Source organism: Sorex araneus, chromosome 6 (genome assembly GCF_027595985.1).
Source record: "Sorex araneus isolate mSorAra2 chromosome 6, mSorAra2.pri, whole genome shotgun sequence".
NCBI classification, from domain to species: Eukaryota; Metazoa; Chordata; class Mammalia; order Eulipotyphla; family Soricidae; genus Sorex; species Sorex araneus.
In genome coordinates this window covers 11,963,438-11,981,053 of record NC_073307.1, presented here as the reverse complement: position 1 = coordinate 11,981,053, position 17,616 = coordinate 11,963,438, and the positions used below count along the sequence as shown (strand labels likewise).

The following is a 17,616-nucleotide window of genomic DNA, read 5'->3' as shown; positions in this document are numbered from 1 at the left end:
CGCACATATTTTTAAAATGTGTCATACATTACTTAATATCAATAACTCATTTTTGTGTGGGTCGTCTTTATCTTATTTTAGAGTTTTCTATTAGTCTTGAGTCCCTCGGGTCTACAGCCTCTATTCCTCAATGAGATTCTATCAGCTCATTTAAATTTTGTTGACTCCTTCACAGGACTGAGTTTCCAGGTGCTTAGTATTTTAAAAAATTAAATGGAATTTTTGTCCGTGGCAAACACTGGATCTGAGGGGGGAAGCCACGCAGATGCCGGGAACAGGACAGGACCGAACGGTAGTTTAAAAAACAACAGGAACAACAGGAGAAATCAATCTTGTGCTTGTAGGTGTAATGAATTAAGGAGAGGAGAGTTGGAGGCGGGCCTGGAGGAGCCACGGTAGAGAGTGCATGAGATATTTCCAGCCCGGCGTCCCTCCCGGGGCCTCGCCCCCTGGGAAGGCAGCCGCATCATGCCTTCCCTGCTGGAAACCCAAGTCGTGTTTGTGAGGTGCTGCTCCCGGAAGCTCGGTGCCCCGCGCCAGGCAGTGTTGACTCTGGCATTCCTGCAGGGTTTCCTAGAGCTGCCGACCCTTGGTTCCTTTTATTCCCTTTACTTTTTTAAGTTAGAAAAATGTTCATTATTCTACTGTCGTTGAAGGAGGTGTTTATTGAGATTTGTATCTGGGCCCCACACAGCAATACTCGCGCTCTTCCTGGCTCTACCCTCAGGAATGACCCCAGTGTCTGGGGGCTGTAGGCTGTACTGGGGCTCACCCGAGACCTGGCTGCATGCAGGGGCCTTGCCCCTCCCATGCCGGCGCTGCAGCAGCCCCTCCCCCAGATTTTTCCTTGTGAATATTTCTGGTTGTTTGGAGGCCACATCTGCTCAGTGCTCTCTGGTCCCTCCCAGTGGTGCTCAGGGGCCCTTCGGTGTTGACGATCAAAGCTGGGCGTCCAGCGTGCACTCAGCCTCTGCAGCGCACCCCGGGCAGTCGGGGGGGGGGCAGGCAGAGTAACCCCTCTCCCTCAGCGTGTGTCTAGAACCCGAGAAAGGTATATTTTGCTGCCTTTTAAGGAGTCTGTCATGTCTGCTACTAGGAAAAAACTCCATCTGCAGGTGTTTTGTTTTTTTTTTAAATGGATAAACATGACCTCATTACAATTTAAATAGTTTACTCTTCAAAGTGTACTGATGGGAAAATGAAATGATAAACCACAGATGGGGAGAAATGATAAACATCTGTTATAATAAAGGGCTTTTACCTGGAATATACGAAGACCTACTAAATTTAATATTTAGATATACATTGTGTAAAATTAAAGTGTGAAATACTAGGATTTTCACTTAGTTATTGTTTTACAGTCTTATATGATTTAGGGGTTTAGTTTCATAACTTTGTGTAATTGATGATAACCAAGGTTCAGAAAGGCAGAATGTCATCCTTTTTAATGACAACCCAGTATTCCATTGAGTATACAAATATATATATCTACACACGTGCATACGTGTGTATATGTATATGTGCACATATGTATATGTACACATATGTATGCATATGTATATATACACATTCGTGTGTGTGTATATGATTGCTTCTTTATCCCGTCATCTGTTGATGAGCGTTTCAGTTATGGGGGTGTGGGTATCTGCCAAGGGCCTTTTGGAATTAATGACATTCGCGGGCCATACGATACCGGCATTTGGGCCTGGGCAGCAGATGAGAAGCTTCGAAGCATCGGTGTTTGTCCCGGTGTGTCCCAGGACCAGACCATATGATTCTGCAGGTCTTACTGGATCATAACCAGATAATCCCCCTGATGTAGCTGCCTCTCATATTCGGCTGTTGTGAATAACGCTGCTATGAATATCCTCTTCATTCAGAGTCCATTGAATTAAAAAAAAAAAGTCACCAATGTAATGAACTCCTTTACAGGCATTTGTGAGGTTGACACTTCTGGTGGTGGTGGTTTGTTGTGATCCATTTGCCACTGGGATGTCGTTGCAGTTCTCATGGTAAAGGCTGATGCAGACGGTGGCAAGGAGGAGTCCAAGTGAGCGTTGCACCTGGTTGTGGTTTTATGGTTTTAGCAGGAAGTCAAAGGGCCTTTCTTGGGACCTAACCCTGGGCCCTCTGGCTTCAGGAGTGCTCTGGCAGCGCCAGGGACGGAAGTTGAGAGGCCTCATTCGGTGCCACCGTCTCTGTGATGCTGGTGCCTCCTTTTCCTCTCCTGCCAAAGGAAGAGTTGAGTCCGTGGTCCAGGGAAAAGGTTATTGCCTCAACTGCCACATCTCAGTATTTGTAAGAAGAAATGGAGCAGAGAGCTGGTTGGTGCGGGTGATTGGGATAGAGCTAGATCACATGAGTCACCTGGAGTCCTTCCCTTTTTATTTTTTTTGCCCCTTGAATTTGGTTGCAGAAAAGTTGCCGGGGAGGAAGAGATCAACTCTACCATCTGACAGCGCTGGCTGTGCCGTGTGGGGCCAGACGCGGACCCAGTGAAGGGTGGAGAGTCAGGGAGCTTCTCTCTGGAAAAGCTCTTCTGTCTCTGTGCCAGGGCTGTGTCCTCAGCGTTGAACAATGACAGAAAGGTTGTGTGGGGCTGATGGTTCACGAGGGGAACCTTAACTGTGCCAGCCCTGGGCCTCCCCACGTCTTGGCCACAGTCATTGCATTCCCCCTGGACTTACTCTGCAAGTCTGAAGTTTATCAATATTTTTCTAGTGTTTTTCGGGCAGTGGGGTGGCATGCCTGTAGATGCTCGGGTGTTACTCCTGGCAAGGCTCAAGAGGCCATATGGGATGCCAGGGATAGTATCCAGGTTGGTCCCTTGCAAAGACAAGTGCCCTACCCACTGTACTGTCACCTGGCCTGTAGTTGACTCTTTTGACACGCTCAGTCTGGCCGCTCCTGACAAGCTCAGTGTGGACTCTGATCTGCTCACAGTTTCTAGGGAAAGACCTGACAGATTTTTGCCGCCTTCACCTCTACTATTGCTCTGCCTCCCCCTGAATCATGAATTAAAGGTTAGGCAGGGGGATGAGAAGGCTGTGGAAAAATGTAGGATTCACAGTCCTTATGCTACTTTGCCCTCCCGTGACACCTTTCTGGGTATGTTCAGTGCAAGGACAAAGGGCGCAGTTCTTGTGCCCGTGAGTCACCCCATCCTGATGTCAGGGTGTCAGAGAGCAGAGAGAGCTCACAACCTTTTCTCTGGTAATTGTCAACCGTCCTCCATGTCCTTCGTACTTTGGCTGCCATCGAGGAAGTCACTTCCTCTCACCAGATCGAAACTGTCCAATAAAAGCCAACGTGTTTCAGCCTCTGCTGATTCAAGCCCAGAAGGTATATGCTTCCCTCGTTACAGAATGTGAGTCTAGGGAGAATGCTTCTTCACATTTAAAAACCATATTTAGAGAGAGAAGATAGTTCAGTGGGTAAGCACTTGTCTTACACAGACCACATCTCATATGGTCCCCCAGGGCCCTGCCTAGAATAAGCCCTGAGCACTACTGGGTGTGGCCCCAACACCCCCCAAAAAATAAAATAAAGATTAAAAAAAATCTTATGTCATTATTTGTCCTTTTGATCTTGATTGAGGCAGAATAAATGTCTTAAAATTATATGTGCCATCAGAGTTCCCTATAAGAGATTGCTTCTGGGCAGGATTAATTGCCTAAAAAACCTGGGAATCTAAAAATCCATTTTTTGCCTCATCGTGAAAGGGAAAAAAAAAATCAGCCAATTGAAAGTGATATATTTGGTTAAGAAATGATGTTTTGTTAAGAGGAGATGCGTCCTTTTAACTTGGAAGCTGACGGGGTGACACTACTAAGAAATTGCAGTGGGAATGAGCTATAGAAATGATCCCTGGAAGTATAGGTGGGGTTGGTGTTGGAGTATTGAATGTAATAAGTTTTTGTAAACAAATTTATAAAAATAAAATTAAATTTAAAAGGAAATTATAGTGTAAAGAAAGGAGAAAAAATAAGAATAGTTGTTTTTTTGTGTTTTGTGTGTGTGTTTGTGTGTGTGTGTGTGTGTGTGTGTGTGTAAAAATAGTTTGGCAGAGATTTTGTTTTTTCTATTCCTGTGGGATTTACTATTTGTTTCTTTATATCTTGAAAAATCTGGCATTGGTTCTCCATGTTCTAACTCACATAGATACACTGCTCACTTCTTGGGTAATTTGTTGCACACTTGAGATAACTGAGTCAAGGCAGAGGTTTGGATTAAAGGAAGGCTAAATGTTTATGTTTTATCAATGTTCTGTTTGTAATTCTTTATTGACTTTTTGTTGGTAGTGTTTTCCCTTTCCTGATATTCAACTGTTTCTCAGCCCCAAAGCATGTTAAATGAGAAAGGTTTAAATCTATATGATTTCATAGTGAATTGGGGGTTAGGGGGATTTGGACTGTCCCCAGGGGTGCTCAGGAATTCTGGTTTGGAGGCCACGCCTGGCCCTGCTCTGGGCTTACTCCTGGCTCTGTGCCCAGGGATCACTCCCAGGGGGACCATGTAGAGTTCTGAGGATTGGACCCGGGTCAGCTGCATGGAAAGCAAGCACCCTACCCGCTGTCCCCTCTTTCCACCCCCTACATTGGCTATTTAATATTGATTTTATTTTTAAGTCAATAATTATATGAAAAAAATTTAAGGCAATAATTATATGGAAAAATGTGTATATGAATTTGAATGGCTTTGGTCAGAAAAAAAAATATTGTACAGCGGATAGGGCATTTGCCTTGCATGTGGCTGACCCGGGTCTGATTCCCAGCATCCCATTTGGTCCCCTGAGCACCACCAGGAGTAATTCCTGAGTGCAGAGCCAGGAGTAACCCCTGTGCATCGCCAGGTGTGACCCAAAAAGCAAAAAAAAAAAAAAAAAAAAAAAAAATGTGTGTTAATTTCTGAAGCCTAACTCCCAGGATCGAGAGCCATTAAGCAGTGAATGAGATGTGGATGTTTACAGGTTAAAGCAGTAACAGGTGGTTTGACATCTCTCAATCTATAGGGATGGGGATGTGGCTTAGGCGGTAGGGATGACCCTTGCATGTTTGAAGGCCATTTTCATCCCTGTCACTGCATGTCCCCACCCTCTCCCACCCAGACCCTTCCACATTGACCCTGGTGGCCCCCAAGTTCCAACTGGTGTTCACTAATGACTGGCTAAAAATTAGGGGAATATGTTGGAGGCATATTAACTCAAACAAAAATATTTGAGGCTGCTTATGCCTTAATTCCTATTTAAAATATATTTCATTCCATTTTGATGGGTGTTCGAGCATTGTATAACTGAGACTTAAACCTGAAAGCTTTGTAACTTTCCACGTGGTGATTCAATAAAAGAATAAATTAATAAATAAAAAATAAAATATATTTCATCCCATTTTTAATAATACATGATTTATATTTCTTAGTATTAACATTTTTAAAATATCTATGAGTATTTTTTGAGGACTCTTTTAATCTCAAGCAGCTAAATGGCTTTCCCCCCATTTTACTGCTGTCATTCAGCTTCTGCTTATGAGATTCTTGCTTACACAGAGCCTGTTTGCAATTTGTCCATATATTGAATCACCAGGACTGTTTTTATATAAAGTATCATTCCTTGGATCAAAAATATTTTCTTTTATGAAGCAATGGATTTGTGAAATATGGCAAGACAATTTTTGAGATCATTTTCAAGTGGCATATAATATTTTAAATGTAAGATGAGTTGTTTCATATCTAATGTCATTAATAAAATTGCAGGGCAAACTATGCTTTGAAAAGTAAACTTTTATATTTGTGCAAAGCAGACCATTATTCCCAAAGGGAGGGAGGGGGAGACAAAAAGAGAGAAGACGAGAAAGAGGAGAGAGGAGTGATAGGAGAGAGAGAGGAGATAGAAGAGAGAGGAGATAGGAAAGAGAGAGGAGAGAGAGATGTCTGCATAGAGAAAGGCTGAGAGAGAGTGGGGGTTGGGTATAGTGATGGGAGAGAAACTGGGGACATTGGTGATGGGAAATGTACCTTAGTGAAGATATGGGTGTTAGAACATTATATTTCTGAAACCCAATCATGAACAACTTTGTAATTGCGTACCTCATCTAATTTGGTTAAAAATAATAATTTATAAAAATTAAAATTGAAAAATTAATTAAAAATACTTAGTATAATTTTGTTGTCATTTTCTTTGGTTCTTGAGAGGTCAGTTTTCTTTGCCAATGTTGTTTGATTAAAGTGCTTTGTGTTCTGACTTTATGACCCTTTATAACCACATATATTTGCAGTAAGATAACTTCTACTGTTGCATAGAAAAATCATTTGATCATTGCTCTATTTAGCTTAAAGTATGACATATTATCCTGAAATAGGGGCTGGAGTGACAGTACAGCCAGCTGGGCATTTACCTTGTACTCAGCTGACGTGGGTTCGATCCCCAGAATCCCATATGGTCCCCAAACCTGCCAGGAGCAATTCCTGATCACAATCTGAGCACCCCCAGGTGTGGCCCCCCAACACAAAAAATATATATATTACCCTGAAATATGCAATGCAGCCGCGTGACATCTAATAGCCTACTTCTCCCTCTTGGAGAACCTGACAAGCTACCGAGTCTATTGCTCCACTTGGGAGAGCCTGGCAAGCTCTTTGTGGCGTATTCATATCCAAAATACATTAACAGATATAAATATACCTCTTGGAGAGCCTGGCAAGCTACCGAGAGTATCCCGCCCACACTGCAGAGCCTGGCAAGCTACCAGTGGTGTATTTGACATGCCCAAAACAGTAACAATAGGTCTCATTCCCCTGACCCTGAAAGAGCCTCCAATCGTTGGGAAAGACGAGTAAGGAGAGGCTGCTAAAATCTCAGGGCTGAGTGTAATAGAGACGTTACTGGTGCCCGCTCGAGTAAATAGATGAACAACAGGATGACAGTGATACAGTGATACCCTGAAATACACTGTGTTTCATATTGTAAACTCAGAACAATACTTTTAAAGTTACTTTGTTATTTATAGTAATCAGTCTAAGATTGATCAAGAAAAATGATCAGAGTGTTTTGGCAGATGTTCTTACTTAATTACCGAGATACAGTTGGGCTCGGTTTTGTCAGAAATAAGTTGTGGGTTTCAGGCATATCCACCCGAATCTCCCAGACTTGCCTCATCACTTTCCAAGCAGCAGTGGAGACGGAAGGCAAGAACTGTCAAGCGCCACTAGGAAACCAGTTTTTAGAGGAATTAAAATTAAAGCTTACCATCTGAGAGAAAATAATTTTTGCTTAAAATTTAAAATTGATAAGGAGGCATACTATGACTCTAAGGAAAGAATTTAGACTACTCTGGCAGGCTAACATTAATAAGGAATATTATTCATTCAGAAGGTCATTCACTGGTATGGGTAAAATGAGATAAAATAAGCATGCTGTCATTTTAGCCTAAACCAAAGCCTACAGGGTGATATTTTTTTATATGAAGGAAAAAAAAAAAAGAAAGAAAGCTAGTCCTTTCAGAGCTTTTTACGAGATGTTTGCTTTCCATCACTGTTTTGTAGGGAGTGTCCTGGTCAGTAAAGTACAGTGCAGGTGATATTTTATTGTTAATGCTGGGGAAGCTATAATATTAGGGATCATAGAGATGCAACCCCAAAGTGTTTGTGTTTTCTTCATTTCTGTTTTGCCAGCCAGGTATAGAGCAGGCTGTGCTGGCTTCTGCTTCATAAAGTGATTTCTCAGGCTGGATCTCTGCTTGCATTAGCATGTTTTCTTGCAAGGTATCGAGGTATGTTTCACTTACAAACACAGAGAGGGGCTAATGTCACAGGGCTTGTTTGGAATCCAGAAAGAGATTAATGAAAGATGTGGTATATAGGACCAGTTATTTCTCCAGTGCCTACTGGCTGGGCTGAGTTTACTGGGTAAGATACCAACATTTGGGGCTGGAGCGATAGTACAGGGGGTAGGGAGTTTAACCAGCATCCCATATGGTCCCTGGAGCACCGCCAGGAGTAATTCCTGAGTGCAAAACCAGGAGTATCCCCTGTGCATCGCTGGGTGTGACCCAAAAAGCAAAAAAAAAAAAAGATACCAACATTTGCTGCATGACATTTGACCACGGAAACTCTTTGGGTTCTTTAGTTTCTTTCTTTTTCTCGCTTAGATTTCCAGGTCCTCCACCTGCGAGCAGTGCGGCATCTTCTTTCGGCCCATACCCGCCCTCCACACAGCCGTCTTATCCAGGTCCTGCGTCCACGTCATCCGTCACCCAGCTGGGCAGTCAGCTTGGTGCCATGAACATCAACAGCTTTGGTAATAGATCCCTCTTATGCCCGCTGACCGCCTTGTGTCCTGAGAATGTTAGTGAGAGAGGGCATCTTCATTTCAAGATAGATAACTCTGGCACACTGCACTAAAGTGGGTGGGCAGTTTTATGTACAGATGTACGCTTTTGATATATGTGCATTTATTATGCACATATGTATATAGGCTATAATGGATTATCTTTCCCCCCCTTCATGTTACCATTTATTTCAAGAAAATTGGTGGGGCCTGTCAGAGAGAAATTCTTTATATTCAATAAAACTAGAAACATGTAAAACAAAAAATAATGATTTTGTAAAGAGACCTTAAAACAGTGTAACCATTGGCAGAAATCTGAAAGTGCTTTTGACTTTGTCATGTAAGTCCTAGGCCCCCAAATTAAAATGCTATCATCATCATTCATCATCATCATCGACCCATTGTCTCACCGTGCATTTTGATTCTGTACTTAGATCAGGGAAAGAATAGAAGGTCTGATGGTATAAGGCAGAAAAGAGAATAGTAGGAATGAGAACAGCTGAAGCACTGAGCTTTCATATGCACGGAAATACTGTATGTTCTTGGGACTGAAGGAAACTGGTGTCGTTAGAGCAGTCGCCCATTTATATTGATGACGAGACTGTTTCCATTACAGTTGGCTTCTTTCTTGGAAGTTTCAGTGCTAAAGCACTCAGAAACATTCCTATTTCTTAACTGGCTTCAAAAAGGGTACTTTTCCAGCGAAGCCACTGAACTTGACAAACATCACAGGAAATAAAAATAATCTGGGCTTCTGGCTTCTTCCGGTATGCCTGGAAACCATGCCCAGGGCTGTTTCTATAGAGTTCTCGAACCCGTTTGGTCCAGTGGGGCACAGGGAACAGATAACTTACAAAATGCATCTATCTGATTTTTCAGGTTTTGTGCCAGCTCCATCATAAAACATGAATGCACTGGAGTCGAAAGTCATCCTACAAATTTTCTAACATTTTCACTGTGGCTTTTCCTCAGTTTTAAGTTCTCTAGTTGAGCAAAACACCCCCAGTAGCGCTGGCGTTGCTTTCTGAAGACCTCAGAATTTGAGTTGTTAAGGGTCCCACTCTCTGTCCGTCCAACACATGTCCCCGGCCTCGTGGTAGAAGTCAGCGTTGAGAGATGAGCCTTCAGGGTTTCTGGTCTTTTTTTTCTCACACAGGTTCGGGCATGGGCCCCCCCGGCCAGGGGCCCCCCGGCGCTGTGCCAGGAGCATCATTCCAGGGCCCGCCACGACCTCCCCAGCCGTCCATCCTGCAGCCGGGATCACAGGTCCTCCCGCCACCGCCCTCCGCGATCAACGGCCCTGGGGCCATGCCCTTGCCCCCAGCTGTCTCGGGACCTGCTCCCCCCGGCGCCCAGTACCCGCCCCCGCCTCTCCCGGGACAGAGCCTGGGCGCGGGCTACCCGCCGCAGCAGGGTAAGGGCCAGGCTCTGGCCACGTCTGGGGTAACGGAAGGGTGCCCGAGTGAGACTCCAGCAGGGCGCGTCCCTGTCTTCCTGATGCATTTATTAGTTACATCTTTTAAAAAATACTTATTTATCACTGGCAAGCTCCCCGTGGCATATTCGATATGCCCAAAACAGTAATAATAACGGGTCTCATTCCCCTGACCCTGGAAGAAGTCTCCAATCCTGTAAGTAAGGAGAGGCTGCTAAAATCTCAGGGCTGGGATGAATGGAGACGTTACTGGCACCCACTTGAGTAAATCAATGAACAACAGGATGACAGTGATACAGTGACAGTGATCTGTCACTGTGAAATATGAAGTCGCAAAGTTGTTTGTGGTTGAGTTTCATACAATGTCCAAGCACCCATCTCGCCACCAGTGTCCACTTCCCTCCACCAATGTCCCCAGTGTCCCTCTTGTCCCTAGAGCCTGCTTCTATGGCAGACACTTTTCCTTCTCTTCCTGTTTTCTGTTGAGGCACCAGGGCTGCAATACTGTTCGTGAAGGGTATCACGCCTGTCACATTGCCTCCTTTCAGCACCCAGTTCTCGTCCAGAGTGACCACTTCCCCCATCATTGTCATAGCAGTCCCTTCCCTGTCCTGACCCCCACTCCTCACTGTTACAAGCCTCCGATGAAGGACCCATTCTCCTTGTCTTCCATTTCCTACCACTTTGTTTTTTGTTTTTGTTTTTCTGTTTGTTTTTGGGTCACACCCAGAGATGCTCAGGGGTTACTCCTGGCTCTGCACTCAGGAATTACTCCTGGCAGTGCTCAGGGAACCATATGGGATGCTGGGATTTGAACCCGGGTCGGCCACGTGCAAGGCAAACGCCCTACCCGCTGTGCTATCGCTCCAGCCCCAACATTTCCTACCACTTTTAAAGAACGGTCGTGGGGGGTGCGCGGGGCTCGGGGTTGTGACTTCCCCATGTGAGGCCTTGGGTTTTGATCCACATCCCTGCAGGAAAGGGGGATGGTAGTTGTTTCTTGGCCACCAGCTCTGTGCTCAGGAGTCTCCTGGTGCGCCTTCAAGCTCTGCTGCAAGAAGGCAAATACCTTAACCCCTGACTCTCTCCCCGGCCGAAGAACGGTCGAGTTGGGTTAGTGTGGCGTGTTGGGAGAAAGGAGGAACGGCACGTAGGCACCCTTATGTCCTCGCCGGACCTGTTAAGACGAAAGATGCGACACGCTTGACTGAGCAACAGTCAAGCGAGCGTCAGTGAGTGAGCCTGACAGGTGGCGTCTGAAGTGACAGACCCTTAACTTTTCCCCCCCAGCAGGGAACTTTGGCCCACCAATGCCTGGGGCGCAGCTCTCCTACCCAGGCGGCTTCCCTGGGGGCCCCGCACAGATGGCCGGGCCGCCCCAACCCCCCAAGAAGCTGGACCCCGACTTAATCCCCAGCCCGGTAAGTGCTCTTCTACCTCCCCCGTCTCCCTCACAAAGCGCCTTTCTTTCCGCCTCGTTCTCCAAAACCCTTCCCCTTCTCGGCGCTCATCCCCTGTCGTGTGCGGTCAAACCTAGCGCCACATGGGGAAGACTCACTCCCTCCCATCTCTGTTTGGGCTCCAGAGGGTCTCCCTGAGACAAGCAGCCTGTGGTCATTTCTTTGGGGTTTCTCATCCAGCTGGTGGTATTGATTGATACTCGGTGTGGACATACGTCCGCAGTCTTTGTGATACCGAGCCAGCACCTAGGACACGTTCTTCATACAGATGCTGCTTGCCATGCCTCGCATTCCCTTTTCAGTCAAGTCCAGACACCCGTTGACGCCAGGGAGACAGCTCCAAGTGCTGGATTACACCTCGAGCTCCGCGTGCTGGGGCCCTGGGTTCAACCTCTTCGAATCACACAGTCCCTTGAGCAATGCAGAGAAAAAAATAAATAAATAAAAACCACCTCAGCACTGCTTGGTGTGGCCCCAGAAGCAAGAGGCACATAGCGAATGCTGCCGCCAGAGGTCTTATCCCTCTGAGTAGGAAGGAGACAAATCTGTTTGGAAAGACCTACACCTTAGTTCTCCTGTCAGGCAGCTTTCCCTGGGGGATCTGTCCTTGGTAAGAGTCTCAGCTGTGCCAGTGACTCCCCCGTTGCGCCCAGCTGCAGTGTCGTTTCTCACTGAGCTTGCTGTGGTCTGCAGCAGACGTCGTCTTGCTCCCCAAGCTGTGCCTCTGTGAGCCCCTATCATCCTGAGATGAAGGCACACCGCCTCTTGGGGACATGTCACAGCCACTCTGCCACAGGGTGAGGACTCGCACTCCTTGCCTAGGGGCAGCCACAAATCTCACAGGGCAGCATCTTCTGGGGTAGTGACAACGCTAACTCGGTTGGCTTTGATGTTGGTGCAGTTCTACGAACATAGTGGGAAAAGAAACGGGGCACGGAGGACACACAGCCTCAGCTGGCTACATGACAGACCACCACCTGCCATGGTTGCTCGGGGCCATTCTGCTAATCTTGAGCTTTACCTGAGGGGTCAGCTGGACACTGGGCTGAAACCCCAGTGCTGGTGGACAGTGCATTTGTTTCCTCTAGCAGCAGTGGCCAATTACCAGTCCACTGGGGGGCTGAAAACAACAGAAGTTTCTTTCCGTCCTTGTTATGTACACATCAAACATACTAGTCCATGCTGCCTCAGGGCCTTTGCACTTGACATTTCCTCTGCCAAATACATTTTCCTGGATGTACTCGGGATATGATTGATTTCCTCATTTCTTTCATGTCCTCATTTCCAGTTCCCATCTCCGGGGGATCCTGTCCATCCACCCGACCCACCCACAGCACTTGCTTTTACTGATGTGGGACACATCCAATCTGAACATTCATGTACTATTACCCCACTTTCGTGCTGGCCTGTCATCTGAGGTTACATTCAAATATATATACATATATATGTGGACATGCATTATATGTATAAAATATATATCTTTAATTTTGTAACTGCTCTATTTCCTTCTCTGTATAATATTTCAGCCAAGAGGTGAATAAATTCTGAGACATAGTTGCTACCTCTGATATTGAATTTTGAGGCAGAGATTTTTAAATTTTAAGTGGATAATTAAAAAAGTAAACTTTTGGACATAGAACCCATTTGAATACTGGAAACAATATATATTCAATATTATGACTTTTCCCTCACTTTCATAGCAGACACTTTATTGATGGGAATTCATAGGTCAGTAATATAAAAATTACTGTGATTTTGAGTCGCCCCAGTTTTGTTGAAGTATAGGTCACTTTTCCCTTTCATTTCATGTTTGAATTTTGTCTGAAAGCATTTATGCTTGGAGTAGATTCTGTATCCTCCCTGAGAATTCATGACCTATGAAATTAGAATGCTGTAGATGCTCATGGGCTGGAGCGATAGCACAGTGGTTGGGTGTTCACCGTTCACGTGGCCTACCCGAGTTCGATTCCTCCGCCCCTCTCGGAGAGCCCGGTAAGCTACTGAGAGTATGGAGCCCATACCCCGTGTGTATTGGATATGCCAAAAACAGTAACAATAAGTCTCTCAATGAGAGACGTTACTGGTGCCCACTCGAACAAATCAATGAGCAATGGGATGACAGTGACCATGATAGATGCTCATACTCCTTTAAACCAATTAAATCACTGTCCTCTCGGGCTGCCCTCATTCAGAGGGGAGAGCCTCACGGCTAGGTTATATTGCAGAATCTAGGGGATGGAAGTGTTCTATTATTAGTATTTTTTTAGGAATATAAAAATAATTAGATGCCATTCAAAGTTCCGGTTTCTTATTTCTCCATTTCTCCCCCCACCTGCGTGTTTTTGGCGGTGTTGGGGACGGGACCCCGGACCTCACACGTGCATTTCTGCCCCTGAGCCGCACTCCAGTTCTCCTTCCAGACACAAAGAAACAAAAAATCTTCTCTGCTGTCTCCTGAGAGCAGGGAGAAAATAAACTGGAAGAGGAATTTTGTTATCAGAAGTCCTTTTCTGAAGTACTAAATGTTGCTCGTTATTTCCATCCCTGGGAAATAACGGCAGAAAGACTTTTTCATTTTTTACAAAGGTATTTGCTGTTCCAGTAACATGGTGCAATCACAGTAACATTCATAGTTTCGACATATAAAGTTACTGTTCCTTCATCAGAGTACCCGAGTCCCTCCACCACTGCCCTGGCATCATTTCTAGTCCTCCTCGTCCGCCCCTCCCCATGCTCCCCCCACTGCCTTGGAACCTCAGTTTTTTAATCAAGGGCCAAGGGCTTGATTTCCCTTGTATCAAATGGTGATACAAGTCATCATGTATCACCATTTGATACTCTCCTCTTCTTTTTTTTGAATGTGTACCTCACATGTTTGAGATATTCTGGTGTTTGAAGAAGATAAATGTTTATCTCTGTATTCTTCATCAGTAAATGTTTCAGTAGAGAACTAGAAGATATTTTCAAGGGGCTGAATTGGTAATACAGTGGGTGGGTATTTGCTTGTATGCGGCTGACATGAATTCAATCCCCGATATCCTGTAAGTTACCCTCCCCAAGCCCCCCAGCCCCACGAGGAGTGATCTCTGAGGGCAGAGCCAGGAGTAGGTCCTAAGCACTGCTGGATGTGGCCCCAAAACTGAAAAAAAAAGTTTTCAAATTAGGCAACAGAGCATAGACATGTGAGTGCCGTGTTTCTTCTGATTTCTATACAACATACAAGACCAAGAGCAAATTGACATCAAAGACAGTGAGGGGGCTTGGAAGGTCGGAGGGGCTCGGGGTGGGCCGGTGGGGTGGGGGATGGGAAAGACTTGCTAGAGTATATGTTGTAAATCATTTCTTCTGAATTTAATCATTTTTAGCCTTTAAGAATTTTCTTGAAGGGCCCAGAGAGCTAGTACAGCAGGCAGGGCACTTGCCTTGCATGAGGGCAACCCAGGTTCAACCCCCGCCATCCCATATGGTCTCCCGAGCACCGCCAGGAGTCATTCCTGAGTGCAGAGCCAGGGGAAAGCACTCTGCATCTCTGGAGTGTCCAAAAACAAAAAAGGAACTTTCTTTAATTGCATAAAGTATTCTCTTTAAGAAAGCTTTTTCAATATCTTTTACTGATGGAATATTATTTTCAAGAATTTTTTAATTAAGGCACCATGATTTGCAAAGTTATTAATAGTTGAGCTTCAGGCATACAAAGTGGCAGCACCAATCCCACCACCATTGTCACCTTCCCTCCCCCAGTGTCCCCAGGTTCCCTCTCACCTTGCGGCCTGCCTGCCTCCTTGATGGGCACATTTTTCTTTTCCTTTTTTTTCTTTTTGGGTCACACTAGTGATGCTCAAGGGTTATTCTTGTCCCTGCATTCAGGAATTACTCCTGGTGGTGCTTGGGGGACCATATGGGATGCTGGGGATTGAGCCCGGGGTGACCGTGTGTAAGGCAAGCGCCCTACCTACTGTACTATTGCTCCAGCCCCACATTTTTCAGTTTAGCTCTGGTTTGGGTCTCCTGTTTCATTGTTGTTGTTCTATGGTTTTGATGTGGATATGCCACACCTCTTCCTGTTGATGTGCCCAAGACTCCTCACCTCTAACCCTTTTACTTCCTGTCTGCCTCCTTTCCCCTCAATTTCTTCCCTTCCCTGACCTCCTCCTTCCTTTATTCTGTGGTCAAGAATGACCTTATTTTTTTTTTTCTTTCTTTATTTTTGGGTCATACCGGGTGATGCACAGGGGCTACTCCTGGCTTTGAACTCAAGAATTACTTCTGGCGGTGCTCACGGGACCATATGGGATGCTGGGAATTAAACCCGGGTTAGCCGCGTGCAAGGCAAATGCCCTACCTGCTGTACTATTTGGGTGATCTATTTTTTTTTAAATGCTTGTGAAATGGCTTGAGCAGTAGCACAGCGGGTAGGCCAGGAGTAATTCTTGAGTGCATGAGCCAGGAATAACCCCTGTGCAATGGAGTAATTCCTGAGTGCATGAGCCAGGAGTAACCCCTTTGCAACGCCAGGTATGACCCAAAAAGCAAAAATTAAAAAAAACATGCTTGTGCAAAGTCCCATTGAATAATGTTCTCTAGGAGATCCACTTTGGAGCTTAGAGAATTATCATATAGAATCTAGAGGCTGTGGTCTGAAAATTGTGAAAATAAATGTCAGTGGAGCTGGACACAGTTCCCAGGGAGCCATGGTTCTCTGTGAGAATTTCCCTGGAAATGAGCTTTGAGGGGATAGGAAATGCTACTTTTGTGTTGTGGCTAATGAGAGGGAAGGAGAAAGGAGAGTGTTGGGACGAGTCCCGACAGGCTTTAACCTGCGCTTCTGTCTGCTTTGTCAGATCCAGGTGATTGAGAATGACAGAGCTACCAGAGGGGGCCAAGTCTACGCCACCAACACCAGGGGGCAGGTGCCCCCGCTGGTCACCACGGATTGTGTGATCCAGGACCAAGGTACTGTTTTCTGTCCCTGTTTTGATTAAGGTGGTGAAACTTCTCCTGTCTGTTTGAGTGGAGTCTGGGGGTCTCTCCTGGCGATTCTTGGCCCACCATTCTGGCAGTCCATTGCTAGAGTCCAAGGTTGTGGTGCTGCCTGGACCCTGAGGTGCTGAGTCTCCCCTGGCCACCCTAGCAGTGCGCAGGGTCCTCTCACCCATCAGTGCTCATGGGACCCGGGGTGCTGTGGATCAGACTGTGGTTGGCTGCATGCAAGATGAATATCTTAAGCCCTGTGCTGTCTATACATCCCATCACTGATTTACAAAGCAAATACATAATTACCCATCAGTCATGGTACCCGTGACAGGGAGCCCGCTGGTAGGAGATAATGGGGCCTGCTTCATTTTTCATCATTCCAGTCAGCTGAACTCTGTTCTCTGCTTATGGAAGTCTAGAGAGATGCAGTGTAATACGTCCATTCCAGAACATTCTTTAATTCCTGAAATGTATCCCTGCCCTACATTAGTTTAATTGGCTACATTGGAAACCCATCAGGCTAGTTGGACTTTGTTTTCGCATGAGGCCTTTAAGCCATTTTGAATTCGGTTTTCTCACTTTCCAACCAGGGCAAGGAGAAGCAGAGTTTTGCCTCCCCTGGTTCTATCCTATGTGTGTTGATCATTTAAAAAATCTATTTCTGGGCCAGAGAAATGATGCAGGAGTTAAGCGCTTTCCACACATGCAGCCAACACCAGCTCAATTCCAGGCGCTGCTTATGGTCTCGCACCCCGCCCCTAGCACCGTCAGAAATCACTCCTGACCTCAAAGCTCTGAGTAATCCCTGAACATCCCTGAATCTGGCAACTGCCTGAAAATTAAAAAAAAATCAAAATTACATAGTCTTCTCTGTCTGCACAGGCTTCATCTTTCTAGGAACATGTTGTTCTGATGTTCTAAAAAAATGGTAACCCAGAATATATTTGAAGTCTGCTATATCTAAAGCCTGATGAAATTTGAAGTTTCTGATTTGAATGTCATTTAAAAAATTTTTTTTTCGTTTTGGGTCACACCCGGCGATGCTCAGAGATTACTTCTGGCTCTGCACTCAGGAATTACCTCTGGCAGTGCTCAGGGGACCATATGGGATGCTGGGAATGAACCCGGGTCGGCTGCTTGCAAGGCAAATGCCCTGCCCACTGTGCTATCGCTCCAGCCCCTGAGTGTCATTTTAATGAGTCACATCCTCAGTTCTAGGACATGGGGACCCCGTAACATGAGTAGCCAAATATGTCCATCTCAGAGCTATCAGACTTGCTACTCTAGTTACTAGAATGGGGTTGAGATTCTTGCTGAATGGGTGGCACTGAATGATCATTTTCCTAGAAAGCGGGTATGGCCAAATAACTCTGGGAGCCTGGGCTAGAGCTAGACCCCCTTCTCCCTGCAGGGCTGTGATTGTC

The 17,616-nt window shown here is 45.7% G+C and overlaps 1 protein-coding gene across 2 annotated transcripts in view; it reads left to right on the top strand.

The window, feature by feature from the left end:
* Nucleotides 1-17,616, top strand: part of SEC24D (SEC24 homolog D, COPII coat complex component) — a 91,457-nt gene that overhangs the window by 11,858 nt on the left and 61,983 nt on the right. Inside the window, exons 4-7 of one of the 2 annotated variants that reach the window (XM_055142081.1) lie at nt 8,145-8,293; nt 9,480-9,737; nt 11,052-11,179; nt 16,060-16,171. In XM_055142081.1, coding sequence (XP_054998056.1) covers nt 8,145-8,293; nt 9,480-9,737; nt 11,052-11,179; nt 16,060-16,171 — 647 coding nt within the window. Of the gene's footprint in view, nt 1-8,144; nt 8,294-9,479; nt 9,738-11,048; nt 11,180-16,059; nt 16,172-17,616 lie in introns of both variants that reach the window. The other variant, XM_055142080.1, reaches the window with a different exon arrangement.